The sequence below is a fragment of the Accipiter gentilis genome, chromosome 8 (assembly GCF_929443795.1).
Source record: "Accipiter gentilis chromosome 8, bAccGen1.1, whole genome shotgun sequence".
NCBI lineage: Eukaryota > Metazoa > Chordata > Aves > Accipitriformes > Accipitridae > Astur > Astur gentilis.
In genome coordinates this window covers 28,222,060-28,237,366 of record NC_064887.1, presented here as the reverse complement: position 1 = coordinate 28,237,366, position 15,307 = coordinate 28,222,060, and the positions used below count along the sequence as shown (strand labels likewise).

Here is a 15,307-nt window from a genome sequence, read left to right as displayed (position 1 = left end):
CATTGTAAAACCTGAAATTTAGAAAACGCATCTTCTTAAGATGCAACTTAAAAACAGGCAAGCTATTGCCAATAAAGTTTTAAGACTTAACTTTCACTTAAATTTATGACCCTCATTAAAGTATTTTAATAGCTATAGGGTATTTCAGTATAACATGTCTAAGAAGCTGTTTAATGGAACAATCTAAGTTGCATAACCACCACTGGAAACCCATTCCTAGAACCTGATCCACAGTTTTCCACGTTTCATTTTACACTTAATATTTTAACACCAGGACAAATAAAACAAGACTTCACAATTAACTTTCATACATTGGTAGAGTTCATAGCTATAAGACTTTCTGGTCTCAAAAAGCTTGTATAATCGAAGAAAAGACATAAAATCTAGAAGGCCTTAAATCAAGGAGTATATATGTACCCATCACAATTTGTGATATTCAAATTGTGATAGATCAAATTGCCAATTACATACAGTTCTTTTACTGAAGAATACAATTAGATTCCTTCAGGTCAGGAATCGCCCTGTCACGTAACCCAAGAGCGTACATCTACTGCATCTGACAATGTAGCATTTACAGGTAAAACACTCCAAAAATGCAAATATTATTTCTTGAGTGTAAAATGAATATGCCTGGATTACAAAAGCTAAGCTTCTGCAATTAAAAAACAAGAATTAGATTATTAGGTAGATCATAAATAACTTTTTAGAATAAACAAATATTCATTTTATGAATTGATTTGTATTAATATCAATCATAATAGAACAAGGTGCATGAACTCCCATAACACTTGCAAGTTTAGGAATATACATCTATAGAAATAATTCTGGGATGACATACTTATGTAACATATTGGATATCTTTGTGCAAACTGTTTTCCAACGTTATACTAAGTTGAGATGAATTGCAAAGTGACTGTAAGGTGTTTTCAACAAGAGAACAAATACTTTTTTTGTACTGGTAACACAGTATTAGTAAAAAAATTATTCTTGGTACACAGTATGTTCAATAATCAGAAGATACTTAAAACATCTACTAGTCTGACAGGAGAGTAACAGTATCAAATGCAGATGTAGATCACTTGCATGTGCTAGCAATTAAGAGCTATAAGCAGCAGGCTAGGGTAGGGTTAAATGTGCATGCAGTTGTGGCACACTAATTTACCTTATTGTACACATAAGCTACCAACTCCTTATGTGATGTACCATGTGATATCCATTACAAAGTACACACACAGTCACACCACGGTACACATACTATGTGCTCCCCATCTCGGCTTTCTTTAGAGGGGTTTCTGCTGCCCTCCCCCTACAGTGCATGTGCTTATCCTAGCTTTACCTGCTGAGCAGCTCCTTCAAATAAGGACTACCAAATATACCAGACTGTTCCCATGTTTAAGTCTTAAATACTGTAAATATAGCATAGTCTTACTTAGCTGAGCAGTCCTCTACTTGGAGGTCTGTCTTGCACCTTATGTACCTCCTCACTTTTCTGTTCCTACAACCTGTCTTTGCAAGAAGTTCTCTTTCAGTAGCATACTCTCCTTGGGTCTAGCTAATACTGATAAGGGCCTTTTAACCCCTTATCCAGAGAACCGCTACTTAGTTGAGATAGTCATGTAACAACAACTTCACAAGGGGAATAAAAAGATAATCTTATCCTCTTCGAAATGCCAGTGTTCTACCCTTTCCAAGGCTTCCAAGATGTATCGGAAGGTGAAGGCAGGATCAGACAAAAGCAGTCCAGTGAAGCAATTAGATGTTGTAATCTACATATGTGCTAGATTAATGTTTTCTAGCTATAGGCTTAATTAGACCAGCTTTAAGACACAAAGTGAATCTTTCTAAATACAGACTGGAGACACAATGATGCAAACAGAAAACAAAAAGCAGTCTGAATGGAATGACTGAAGTTCCTTTACAAACTATAGTGTGGGAATCATTACTGAAGATGCTACAATTTAGACAGATTTTGGATCTGAAGGGACTGCAAAGTTTATAAAGATATGCTATCAAATTTGGAGGCTCCTTAAACAGAATATAAAACACAGAATTGGAAATTTATTCCAGCATTATTAAATATAACCTTGTATGGTCAAAAACTTTAACAAACTTAGAATGTTCTAACTCATTTGTTCTTACTATTTGTTTTGCAGGGTTGTTCCATCAGGTCTACTCCCAAGGGTTAAAAATCTAATCCAAAGATTTTTGAAATTTGAACTTATCCCCATTTTTTTTTCCAAATTCCATTCCCCAATTTTTAAATTTAAATAGATCTTCTTTCTCAAGAGCATTTACACACTATCCCCACACTTGTACTAAAACATTTGGTTTAATTACAGGAGTCTGCAACGTAAATTCTTTCAATATTACCATCTGCAATTATTTAGCTTTGCTATCAGCATGACCTCAGGCCTGAAAGAAATATACCAGCTTTCACACAGCATAAAGCCTGACTTGACAGACACTTCCAGAACTCAGCTGACCATGTGGATGTCAGCTCAGGACCAGCAGCTTGTTAGGTTGAATACTTTATCAGCGTAAAACATGCTATCGCAAAGACTCTTCGAGTATTCTACATGAGTGCTCCACTTCTGGACAGTAGAGCAGGAACGTGAAATTGAAGTTTGAGCACAGTGCTATGAAGTGAGTGTGCAAGTATCAGATTGGGACTATCAAAACTTACATGATATCATAATAAATTAGGCTTGTGTAACGACAACAGCCCTGTGTATTGCATATTATCTGTAATATCAGAGGGCTGAAATCCCTCAATTTTCCCATTAGGTAGGCTATGAAAATTAACTGAGAAAATAAATCCATCCAATAATCATTATGCCTCTGGTCTAGTAACTTTAAGGAAGGCTGTGCGAAAAAGCTTTCTTCTTCCCAGTATGAATCTCACTACTACCATGAGCAGTAATTGATGCCAAGAGTGCCAAGCTTAGAGGTAAGTTTGTGGTTTGCATTTTTGACATTCAAGAAAATGGTATCCTGTGGGAAACATGCACATGGATCTGCCAAAGCCATTCCCTGTGTAGTAAAGTAAATGGAGTTAAGTGCCAAAGACAGGGCTTCCCTAAAACTCATACAGCAGAATTTTCAAAGACAGCTTAGAGAAGAATCAAATGATAATCTGCCTACCACCCTAAAGGACCATCCCTTGAGTTGCTATTTTACACATAACAGATATCTCTTAAGGAAAGTTAGAAGTATCCATATGATAAATAATACTTACAGCATATGCACCTATTAAAAATGCCGCATTTGCTCGTTTCCGCTGGTCAAAACTAGTATAGTACACTATCTTCTTTCTGGATAGACTGAAATACTGTTTAAAAAAAAAAAAAAACCAGCATATTTACTGAGAGATTAATACACTTTAAAAATACTTTAAAAAGTCATTTTTCCAAAACTGAAAAATAAGTCAGAAAAAATTCTTATAGAGAGATTCTTAAAATTAAAGGAGACAAAATTACTGATACCATGAACAATCTTCTTACATTATAGATAAGAGTGCAGGGAAACAGCCGCTGTATCAGGACAGATCTCTTAGTTTTCTTTGTGAAAATGTCCTATAAAATGCAGTGGAACCAAAACATTCAATATAAAATACTAGAAATTTTTTTTCCAAGTTTAAATATTTGAAAAATAGGTATGAACATTGATTAAAGACATTGAAATTTTCAGACTAAAACACTCTGCTATATGTTCAATCTCTTTAGCACATAATTCTGTGGAGAAGAGAAAAGCTGAAGCAAACTATCTTATAGACATTTTATAAGTTAAACACCACTCTTTCATCTATACTACCTAAAAATGGGGTGACACATCTTTAGAAAGCTTCAACAGCAAGAATTTATAAAAGAAAATGACTGCAAAAGTGAAAAGCCTGAAAAAAAAAGGTTAGGCAAAGACAAAACTAGTAACACTTGCAATTCTTCTTTAAGAAGAAAAGAAGCCTCTGTCAGAATCCTGTGGACAAAACTCCCATTGAAAACAAGACCAACAAGCACCAGAAAAAAAACAATAATGACAAACTGCAGCAAAACTATTTAAAGCTATAGAGAGATAAAATTGCCACTTAGAAATGGCAAGTTGGACAGTTTATTGGATTATTTTTTTTTAGCTTAATGAATTGCTACACCTTCATTATATTCTGCAACACTGTCACTCATGTTTTTCCTGTCAGTTTCTGCAGTACTACTACAGTTGTGAGGAAGTCATCAACAGACATACTGGATTCTGCTTCTAAATATTTGAAGCACATTTCTATTTTTAAAAGTTGCATGTTTTATAAACTGCCTTTATACCAGTGCTGCTGTTACCCACTTCAGGTTTTTAACTCCAATTTGACAATTCTAATTTACTTTCTTTTCCTACTCTTGGCACTGATGACACTTGGGGGTGGGAGATAAGGTAACTGCTGCAGAATTGTTTTATTTAAGTAGTGCCAACTGTATTTCACTTCCACAAATCTGTAAACATCGACTCTCATCTTAAATCTTGTTACAAATCTTAGGACAGCTTTAACCACAGAATCAAATTTTGCAAAAAAACAAATAGCTGATAAACTCAGGAGAAAACCAATGTATGTAGCACAGCAAATGTCTTACTCCCACCACCCCCCAGGAATAGCACCTTTAATAGCAGTTTTAACTGTACATTCCAGCCTGGTCTTATTACCCACAACTTCCATAGGTGGAAGGAGTGAGAGTTTACACAACTGAGTATATCTAAATAGGACTGTAACTCCTCAGATAGCTGGTTGCTGTTGATTGGAAGAGGTCATCTCTTGAGACCAACAGCAACATCTCCCTCAGAGTATATGCAAACATACAAAGCACAAGTAGTTATTTAATTAGTGAAGCATTCAATTATTAAAACTTGACAAAATTAATGCTGGTATTTTAAGATCCCTCCTTTCTTCCCCCTCCTCAATTTTTTAATTTTAGTGTTCTCTAACTGCAATTCCACCCATGATGTGTAGGTGGGATAAGATTACAGGAGTTATGCAACTTCAAATTATAACTTGTCGACTACTACTTCTTTTAAAGCAAAGTTCTTTCCAACAGTTTACAGTTCACCTGAAATACTATGTTAAACTGCAAAAAGCATATTCTGCTAGCTAGCCGGAAGTAAGTTCTATGTAATAAGACCATATTTCATGTTTTATTTTATGGAATGGGTTCTTTTATTCAAATAGGTATGTCAAGTCATTCCAATTTTGAGATGCTTTTGTACCTGAAGTAGCCAAAAAGTGACAGCTCACCTTAAAAGTTCCCCAAACATTTAAATGAAAGCAATGTATCATCTTCATGGCTTCATTTTCAAAATGTAAGGGTGTAATCCTTATGAGCCATATTGCTATATGAAACATGTAAATGTTTTTTGAATCCTGACTAAAATTATAACAAAAAATTGAAACCTGACATTAACAGCTTACAGCATAGCAACCAGAGGAAAACTGCATCAGGATTTTACTTTTCAGAAGCCTATAGAACAAGCCATTGTTTTTATTTGCACGAGTTACAGAAACTCAAGTTTTACAGTCAGTGTTTGCTAAACTGTCAGTGCAAAGCCTCTTTTAACATTAACACACAAATTCTCAACTCAGTACACTTTCAATATCAATACTAAGCTATATGATCTATTTTTAAAAATATTGATTTTCTGACCATGTTTAATAAGCTAAGTCTATTACTTTGGCTAGGTTCAACGATAACAAGTGCTAAAGACAGTTCTTCAAGGTGACTGTTTTTACAGCTCCAGAGCTCCACCTGAATGGATTAGGGCTTTAGTTCCCTTAGATACTGTGCAACTCAGAAGAACAAGAAAATATTTCAAATAAGAATTCTTCAATACAGGTTGTCTACAGGATAGCTATAGTTAGAGATAATATAGTAACATAGTTACAAATAATCTTCTTTCTAAAACAAAACTAATACATGCACTATTAAGCACTAAAGATACTTTTCCTTATCAGTAAGAAAATTTTAGCAGTTTCACACATCATTAAAAGATATAAGGTAACAACATAACAGAACAGTATCTATCAAGATACATCCCCGAGGAATATAGTTACGGACAATCTTTTGAACTAAAAGCAGAGGTTACATGAGAAGTGTGGCAGGTTTTGTTTCAAGTGATAAAATTAATAATTCACTGGGTACATAAAAGGGTTCCAGAACAAATTATTTTCATTGTGAAATTACTTTTTTTTTTTTTTTTTTTAATAATATATCAGTTCTTGTTTCTTGAAGACCTCAAGAGAGATTTACTTGCACAGAAATTGATGACAGGCTTAGAAGGTGACATTGTGGACAATTACTAGATTGATATCTGTTTAGAATCACCAGATTATTTGACAGTATTTTATTTAATGGATATGGTTTAATATACTTGCATTGTTCAAGCAAGAAATAACTGCAATATGTTTAATATGCCTAGATCAATGCAAATACTGTTTTTATATATATACACAGGTATATAGATGTAATGTGTACATATAAATAGCAGTGAATACAAGGCTGGCAAACTGTTGATGGAAAATTATGTATTAAAACACGTACACACAACCCTGCCTCAAAACCTAAGCTGTCCTAAAGGAGATGCATACAAATACTATAATTCCATGTGTACACCCAGCAGTTTGTTTATATTAAAACAAAAATAAACCAAACCCCTCTGTGATTCAGCAGCAATACAGTTAGCATACGTGAAATGTTAACCCCATAGTGCATAAGCCTGTCAAACCTTCCCTCTCCTGCCTTTGATCTTCTGTACTTATATCATTTATCTCAGCAACACTCCCTCTCTGATTACCCATCCTTCTAGATTTATTGAGATTGTGTAAGGCTAGACACACACAAAACACAGCAGTTTTTTTAAAGCTGTTTTTATGAAATCAGACTTGTTTAAAAAGAAGAAAAAATATTTGTTTCATAAATGAATCATGGTTGCTTAGTCAAGCATTTTTTCCGCAAACAGAACTCAAAGAACAAGTAGGAAGATAGCACGGCCAAGCATTTTTTTCTTGCTGTTGACTTGGCTGCTCAGGATCATTTCCATAGCAATCAGCAATCAAAACATTACAAATATAACAAGGTCAGAAAGGTTTTCCTGTAAAACATAACTAGGACTTCAGCTCCAACTTTCTCAGCAAATGGATACCTGAATAAATTTTTTGGCTCTTCAGAACAGAACTACTTACTGTTTTTAAAATCAGTCAGCATAAAGTTACAATAGTTTACTTTAAAATATTGGTCTGCCATTAGCGCATTTCAAACTGGTACCCTTCTCCTTCCCCACCTGTCCCCCAGGAAAGGAGGGGAAAGCAGAAGGCTGCCTCCATGCCCAATTCCTCTCCCAAAACAGAAATAAATATAGCTGAAAGACTTGGAGGAGAAGTTTTGGGGGTTGGTTTGTTTTAATGAGATCTTATACTCTCATTTCTCCTGTTCCTATTCATAGAAGTTTTAAACTTAATAAAAGCCTAAGTCTTAAATTCCTTTTGAGACACCACATACACACAAAACCCATCGTGTTCTGTGAATAACATTTTTGTGTCACGCTTCTTTTAAAGACTCTTTTCATAAGAAAAGTACATGAAGTGCATACCCAACCAGGTATATACCAAATCATGGCAGGAGTCACCTGGGCTTAAGCACTGTGATTGCCCCAGGGTCCCAAAAGTGTTGCAGTGTGGCAACAGCAACCATCCTGCAGCAGAAGCTAGATTTCCAGAGAATGATAATCTGCAGTGCCTTTTACTTCCCATGATCAGCCAACTCCTGCTGTTGATGAGGGGCACAGTTACCCTTAATGCAAGGGTATGCAAACAGCAGGTTGCACAACAGGACTCCTTCTCCATGTTATTAGTCCTATCAGCACTTCCCACCTCTGAAACACTGATCACAGGCTGCCTACATATCCCCCTGGTACCACATGAGAGTTGCCACACTTTTGCTGCTGCAGTTGCTCATTGCATCAATGCCTTGCTGGCAGGTAAGTCACAGGTCATGAACTTGTCTTACACACACTTTCTGCATGAGATTTCTCTGTCCTGTTTCTGACCATCTGTACTCTTCACTTAGCACTGCAATTATGTTTGCTTTTTTCAAAAAATAGAAAAGTTACATTAAAATGACATCACAGTTTGCTAGATCAACCCTGCAAGTGTCAGTTACTAACTTTCAATTTGGCTCCCTTGTGTATTTTTTCCATTATAATATACAATCTTTGTATCACCATGATTACAAGCTATTTATGACAAGCAGCTTGCCCCATTCAATGCAGATGATGGTCTTATAATAAGAATAATGTCTGTAGACACATTCCTGTTTAATACTGAATTGTTGAAAAAAACAAACAAACAAAAAAAACCCCAAACAACCAAGTCCTGAGGTATTTATTAGCTGTGTTCTTATTTTCTGGGTGAAACTCTTGGTACTTAGGGCCCAGTCTGAAGGCATTCTAGTTCAACTATAGAAATATGAAGGTACACTTCAACAGTAATACACAGGACTGTATTCAGGTCCCAAACTGATCACAGTCACAATTTGAATCTAGAAAAAACAGAACTAACTAGCTCTCATCGGCACAGTGAAAGTTAGAATAGTAGGTTTATCATTGGTTCTTCTCTGGAGTAACTGCTTTAAAGCGGGCATTCTCCAACGTCTTTAACTCAAATGTAAGGTCACAAACAACAGAATTAAGGTTAAAAAAAATAATAGATTGTTAGTTGGGTGAGCATCATTGGTCATGTGTTTGAATGGGATAGTGGCACTAGAAAATAAGCTGGTAAGATAACGTATTTATTTATAAACTCTATTTAGTGTTAACACAGAAATGGCAAATCCAATGTTTTCCCCAATATGAACACAGGCATTCAGAATCAGAAATATTAGAGTTTAATTTGTAACTGATTTTCTGTACTAAGCAGCAATGTAAATTTTCACTAGAAGCATTTTTTTACAAAAAGGTTATAGCAATTCTAAAAACCCCTCAATTTGCAGAACCTCCTCTTAAGACTACCTGACTTTAAGTCAGCACACCCCTGGAGGCAGCAGACTGCACGAATCAACTTGCACAATGGTTTCACTTGTGCAGCAAACATTAATCCCAAAACATAATATCATTTTTAATACAGGAATCCTCTTAACAGTGGCCAATGTAATTGCATATGCTGTCCCGTTTTCCCCTTCTGTCAGTGACAGCTCTAATATTTTATATTTCTATAGATTTTAAATGTCATATTTAGTGAAGAGTCTCCTTGATATTTGCACACAAGTGATATTAACTAGTACTTTGGAATTAAAACATGTTTCATTTCTTGCAGTTGATAAATTTTCTATACATGTTGCAAACCACTTTTTCCACAGCCATTTGGAGACCAGGTTAAATCTACAGCTATGCACTTAGCATACTGAGTCTTGCTGGAATGGAGTTCAGTTTTCTCCATAGCAGCCTGCATAGTGCTCTGTTTTTAGATTTGTGACTACAACCGCACCAATAACACACCAATGTTTTAGCTATTGCCAAACACTGCTTGCACAGCATCAAGGCTTTCTGTTTCTCACTCTGCCCCCACAGCAAGTAAGCTAGGGTGGGCAAGATGTTGGGAGGGCACATAGCCACAACAGCTGACCCAAACTGACTAGAGGGATGTTCCATACCATATATCATCATGCTTAGCAATAAAACTGAGGAGCAATCTTTCTAAATTAGCAGTTGCTCAGAGACTGACCAGGCATTGGTCTGCTGGTGGGAGGTGGCGAGTGATTGCTTTTGCACCATTCATTTTGTTCCCTGCCCCGTCTCTCCCCACTTCTTATTCCCCACTTAAATTGTCTTTATTTCAACCCACAAGTTCTACCTGGTTTTGTTCTTTTGATTCTCTACCCTGTCCCACACTGGGCGTAGGGCAGTAGAGAATGAACAGCTGCCACATGTTTAGTTTCTGGCCAGTGTCAACCCACACCAGTCTTGTGGTTTTATGATGGGACAGTGTTGTTAGAACAAAATTCAGTCATGGTGATCTTCAGAATTAACTACTGTGTTTACAGATTCTAGACAACTTTATAATAAAAGGACCAACACTTTGCAGTCAAAAGAAAAACTAATGTGGTATCCAAAGAAGATAGCAAAATTTTCTATCTTTAGTGAAGAGCAACTCAAAATTGCCTTGAATCAGCAATCATTATATGGAAGTAAGAAAGCTTCTACAAATTAATTGATAGGGAGTGACACTTCTCCAAGACAGATGGAAGGAACAATTTTTTTATGTGTAAAAACACATTTCCATAACACTTATTAGAAGCAACATTTTATTAAATTGAATGAGATTTAGAAGTTTTAACTTTTCCACTGAGTGAGACTTAGTTCAGATAGTGCAATTTCAGGGCCCATGTTTTGTTGTTCTTCACAGGTGTGAGGGTTTTTTTGGTTGGTTGGTTTGTTTTTTTAATAGCTGTTGTAGTTGTTCATACTAGCATACCCATGCTGCAAACCCATGAAATATCCAGTGTGGGTTTTGTTACTATTGTCTTGAAACTGTAAGGTTACAAAAAAAAAAAAAAGATGAACACAGCCTTCAGTGCCTCATTAAAGCAACAGTGACAGCATATTCATTTTTTTCCATTCTTCAGAGGAAAAAGAATTCAGAACAAAGAATAACCCACTTTCAAACTGGATGATACATTTAGTTGAATTTCAAAACACAAAAATATAGGAACATTGTTTTTAAACAAAGCTTACCTTTAATTTCTTATTTAGTTTACAGCAGTATCTATATAACATTGCCAAATTTAAAGGTCCAAAGTCTCCATAGAAACTGGGAGAAAAAGAACAAAAAAAAGTGTTATTTATACAAGAGCTAAGCAAATGAATGGTGTTGATAGTTAAAGCTGCAGTAACTTTGGGGGATACTGAGTAGCCAATATATATGGTACAACAGATAAGCCCTTTACTGATTCATTTAAGAGGAAGATAGTAACAATGAATTTGAAAGCATTTGTAGCTTCAGTTTAAGATGCTCTGGTAACTACCCTTCCCGTTACATACAGACACTAACTACAGAATTTTTTCTTCATCCCATGATATGCAGTCCTGTTTTGGCCAAAACTACAGAGTGAAGAACTTCAAGACATGATCTACTCCCCTTTAAGCCATGTTGATGTCATCCTAGATAAAGGTTCCGCAACTGCTGAATATGAGAATATTTCATTAAATACTATGAAGAATAAGCCAAACAGAATTTCTTGTGGGTAGTAAAATTTATTTAATAACAGCTGTCTTGATCTCCGTCTGAAATTCATTTCTTTGTATCCCATCCTCCACTATTACATATACACTTTACATATGTTTCCCTCCCCCCCCCCCCCCCCCCAATCCTCATCTCTAGGCTGTTCTTCCAATTTATTATTTATTTCATGTCTTCTGATTGTTCTTGTTTCTTCTAGATTCTTCTTAAACATTCATATTACCTTTGAAGCAGCAATCACTGTCCTTAGCATATGAGCTAGCAGCAGTAGTCTGTACAGGAAAATTATTCCACAATAAAATTAAGTTCCTGGTAGGGATTCACAGTGTTCTTCCTAGCTAACCCTTCATATAGACACCTTTACAAGTAAGAGCACTCTTTATGCAAGCAACTTATTATGAGACCTTCTAGAACTTTCTCCTTCCCCACCCACTGTGCAAGATTGCTCAAAATTTAAACTGCAAGTTTTCTCCAATATTTTTCCTTTTTGTGTAGAGAAGTCTTTACCTTGATGGTCTAAGAAAATCTATTGATGCACACGTTATAAGTTACAGTGAGAATGAACTATAACTTAAACTGTTTTAATCTGCTCTGCCTTAAGTCTTTAATAAAGGAGACAGGACACTTCTTGCTTATTGACAAACAAAACAGGCCATCAGCATCGGAATGTGTATTATTTGGGGAATGACAAAAGAAAAAGGTAACTATGTTCTATGACTTCTGGGCTTTAAAGGAGGGAAAACTTACTGAAATCAGATGATAGAGCAGGTGGTAGTACCCTTTAAGCTTTCTTCCCCCATGACAGAGGGTTTATTTTTCAGGAAAATTAATTACATTCCAGTTAAACACATGAAAACTTTTACTTTGAGGGCAGTCAAACATTGGGAAGAGGTTGTTCAGAGACGCTGTGGAGTCACAACCCAGTTGTACAAGGCTATGAGGAACCTGCTCTTGTTGACCTTGCTTTGAGCCTGGGGGTTGGATTAGATGATCTCCGGAGGTGCCTTCCAGCTTCAGCCATTCTGCTATTCTAAGTGGACACCACAACAAAGTAGGAGTTCCCTATCTTTTTGGTGCTTATAACTCTACTAATATCTTCCTCCCCACATTCTCTCAAACAAAAAAGCCAAGCCCAGTGCAAAAAAGACACTTACATCCAGGACGAGTAGCCTGCCTGCCACACCAATGCTATTTCAGAATCAGCTACTTTACAATTTCAAACAACAACATAAGTGTTTGCTAAGATTCAGTTCAACCCTTCAGTACAAAATGCTATGACATAATGCTTAATTACAGAAACTCATTAGCTGGGTCAAAGACTAAGCTGTCCAACTATTAGGACTTTATTTGTAGGGTGCACAGAAGTTAACTCACTCAAGGAAAAATTGCAGCAGCAGTAAAGCAGGGTTTAACTTCAGAATTCCTCACCTTTTCTTAGGCAAGCCTGCCAGATATGGTCAACAGTTATAGCTATTTTTAAAACAAAACCATCCACACAGTTTTAAAAAAAAATTCTAAGAAGGACAAGTATGAGTTATGACAAATAAGTTAAAGCTGGAACTCTAACAATACTAGAGTTAATGTAGCTTCTAGAAAAGCTACATAGAAGGCTTACTAACATATCTTCCCGTTCTGCTGCACCAACACCTGCTCTAAATCAAAACACGAACCCTATCTTGTTCCATTAACTTTAGAGTATTATTTCACTTAAATATATGATGGAAGAGTAGAATTTAGGATTTTAATATTATTTTGTGAAAAATACTTTTAAAAGTATTGTGAAAAAGTGTGGAATATGATAGTTACTAGAATACAGAACACTTTTTCTTAAACTAGTGTGAGCAAAGTAGCTTTGATCAGCTCAAAGACAGAACTGAATACACAGTTCATCTAAAGTACTGAAGAACTACAGCCATGCTTTCAATAGTAAGTTATTATTACTATTAATTTCCTAGAAGTACATCAGTACAAAGTCATATATCCACTTCTACTTTTCCATATGATTAAACTCAAACAGAATTGTAGGAAAAGCACATTAAAATGAATTTACAAATCAATTTATTGACAACAGACAAATTAATTACTATTTTGGTGGGGATAAGGATAAAATACATTTGAGTCTATCCATGAAGTAATTATATTCCTACAAAATAAAGCTATTCAGATTCCCTTGGCCACCAAGCTAAAGATGTAAATCTTAGACCAACTATTTCTCCATCGCCTACTACCATTAAGTATGCTGTGCTTCTCTTAACAAAGCGGGGGAAGTATCAGCGTTTAAGATTCTGGTACTACCACTGTTTGTCTATGCTGCAGGAACAAGATGTTTCTCAGGATCCAAACACAATCATAAAGGAAAGGCACTTTTGGTCGCTGTTCCACCAGCATTATTACCCATAAACCAAATACTGGCAATTCCCAAGTTATTTACATAACACTATGTAGGCAGTATAAGCCAGCCATTGGTTTCACTGATAAAACATTGTGGTAGATATGTGAGGGAAAAAGGTTATTTTTTATATGTATAATTTTAACTTTCCCCACTTAATGCCTCTAAACTGGAATAAGCTTGAATATCCTTTTTTTAATGTGTTTAAGTGAAACAAGTGCTTTACAAACCTCCAAATCAAAGAGTTCTGAAATACAAAGCTCTGTATTGAAGTCAATGAACCCTGATCTACAAAACCCTTTTTCAGTTTATATCCTTAGAACTAAATACACTTTGACACATTTAAACAGAAGGGTTTAATCTTATGCACCCTCATTGCTTTTAGTGTAACAGGCCATTTTTGTACTTGAATTAGACACACTTGATCCTGACTTACCCAGAGGATTTTCTTCCTAAGAACAGAATTTTGACAGAGTTAAATGTAAGTGGAAGATAGGAAATGGGGGCTATGGGGAATAGCGAAGAAACAACACACCAAGTTGTCATCTGAACAAAGAATTTTATCTGACAAAAGTTGAAGAGAAAAAAACATAAGAGTCATCAAACTTTCCTACGTGATACTCACTGATAACAATCTACCCAATACTATTTTACTTCCATCTCTTTTACAAGTAACAGGCTTCCTTTGTATCTACATGTTTTAATAAGCATTTATACCCAATAAGAAATCAGGACGCCTCTGACGCTTAAGCCAGTTAAGAGAGACAGTGATTTACAATGGAGGTGGGAACCAGATATGAGGAACAGAAGGCAAGTATAGTATTAATCTACATTTAATTATATTTTGTTTTAAGCAAGTACTTAGATGATAGCTTAAATTATTCTTCCCCCTCATCCCATGGAAACTTGCTATCCTTATGCTTCTCAGACTAAGCAGCAAAACCCCACAATATACTAGATGAATATTTAAATACTCTACTTCAAAAATACTACCTGGAAGCAGTAGCATAGGTTTCTTGTACCTGTGTTCTCCTTAGAATAGGCTCTGAGAACCAGCCCTTCCTATCAGTTCTTACAGCTATTCTATAGACATTATACATCTGAGGTATTTGCTGTACTGTATCATAGGAATGGTCATCCACCTAGAAAGGCCAGCCCAAAAAGAGCTCATTGGTCTACCCTGTCATGCGAGCAGTTACTGTACATTCTTCCAGGAAATTTAATGGTGAAAGAAGTGTAGTCCACAACTCTTTAGTACAGCAACTCAAGTGGTTTCTGACTGCAGTTCCATGGGATGCCACGTGAAGGTGCCGTGACTCAGCTCAAGCCTTGAGCACCTCTTCTGAATGCTAAAGTCACTTTTTACTAAGCATTTGAATACCACTGACCCTAGTACAGTAGAAGAACGATAAACAGCTTTTGTATCTTGAGCTATTGGATGGAGTCTGGTTATGGTCAATGAAGGAATCCTATAGCCTGGCAGACTTTGAAATGAATTGATAACCTCCACATTAACATCACAGCCAATCTATTTACGGCCAAGGTATCAAGTTATCTTTCAAAGATAAATTGCACTACTTATACTTTACCCCAGAAGCATGATACTTTTTCCTCAGATGTATACACCAGAGCAGTAGTTTTATACGGCCATTCATTTA

The 15,307-nt window shown here is 35.9% G+C and overlaps 1 protein-coding gene across 5 annotated transcripts in view; it reads right to left on the bottom strand.

Annotated features, from left to right (window-relative positions):
* CDC14A (cell division cycle 14A) overlaps nt 1-15,307 on the bottom strand; it is a 70,365-nt gene that overhangs the window by 46,257 nt on the left and 8,801 nt on the right. For all 5 annotated transcript variants that reach the window (XM_049807763.1, XM_049807764.1, XM_049807762.1 and 2 more), the window contains exons 3-4: nt 10,756-10,831; nt 3,236-3,328 (exon numbers count right to left, since the gene is read on the bottom strand). In XM_049807763.1, the coding sequence (XP_049663720.1) occupies nt 3,236-3,328; nt 10,756-10,797 (135 nt within the window). In that variant the 5' untranslated portion in view covers nt 10,798-10,831. The remainder of the gene's footprint in view (nt 1-3,235; nt 3,329-10,755; nt 10,832-15,307) is intronic.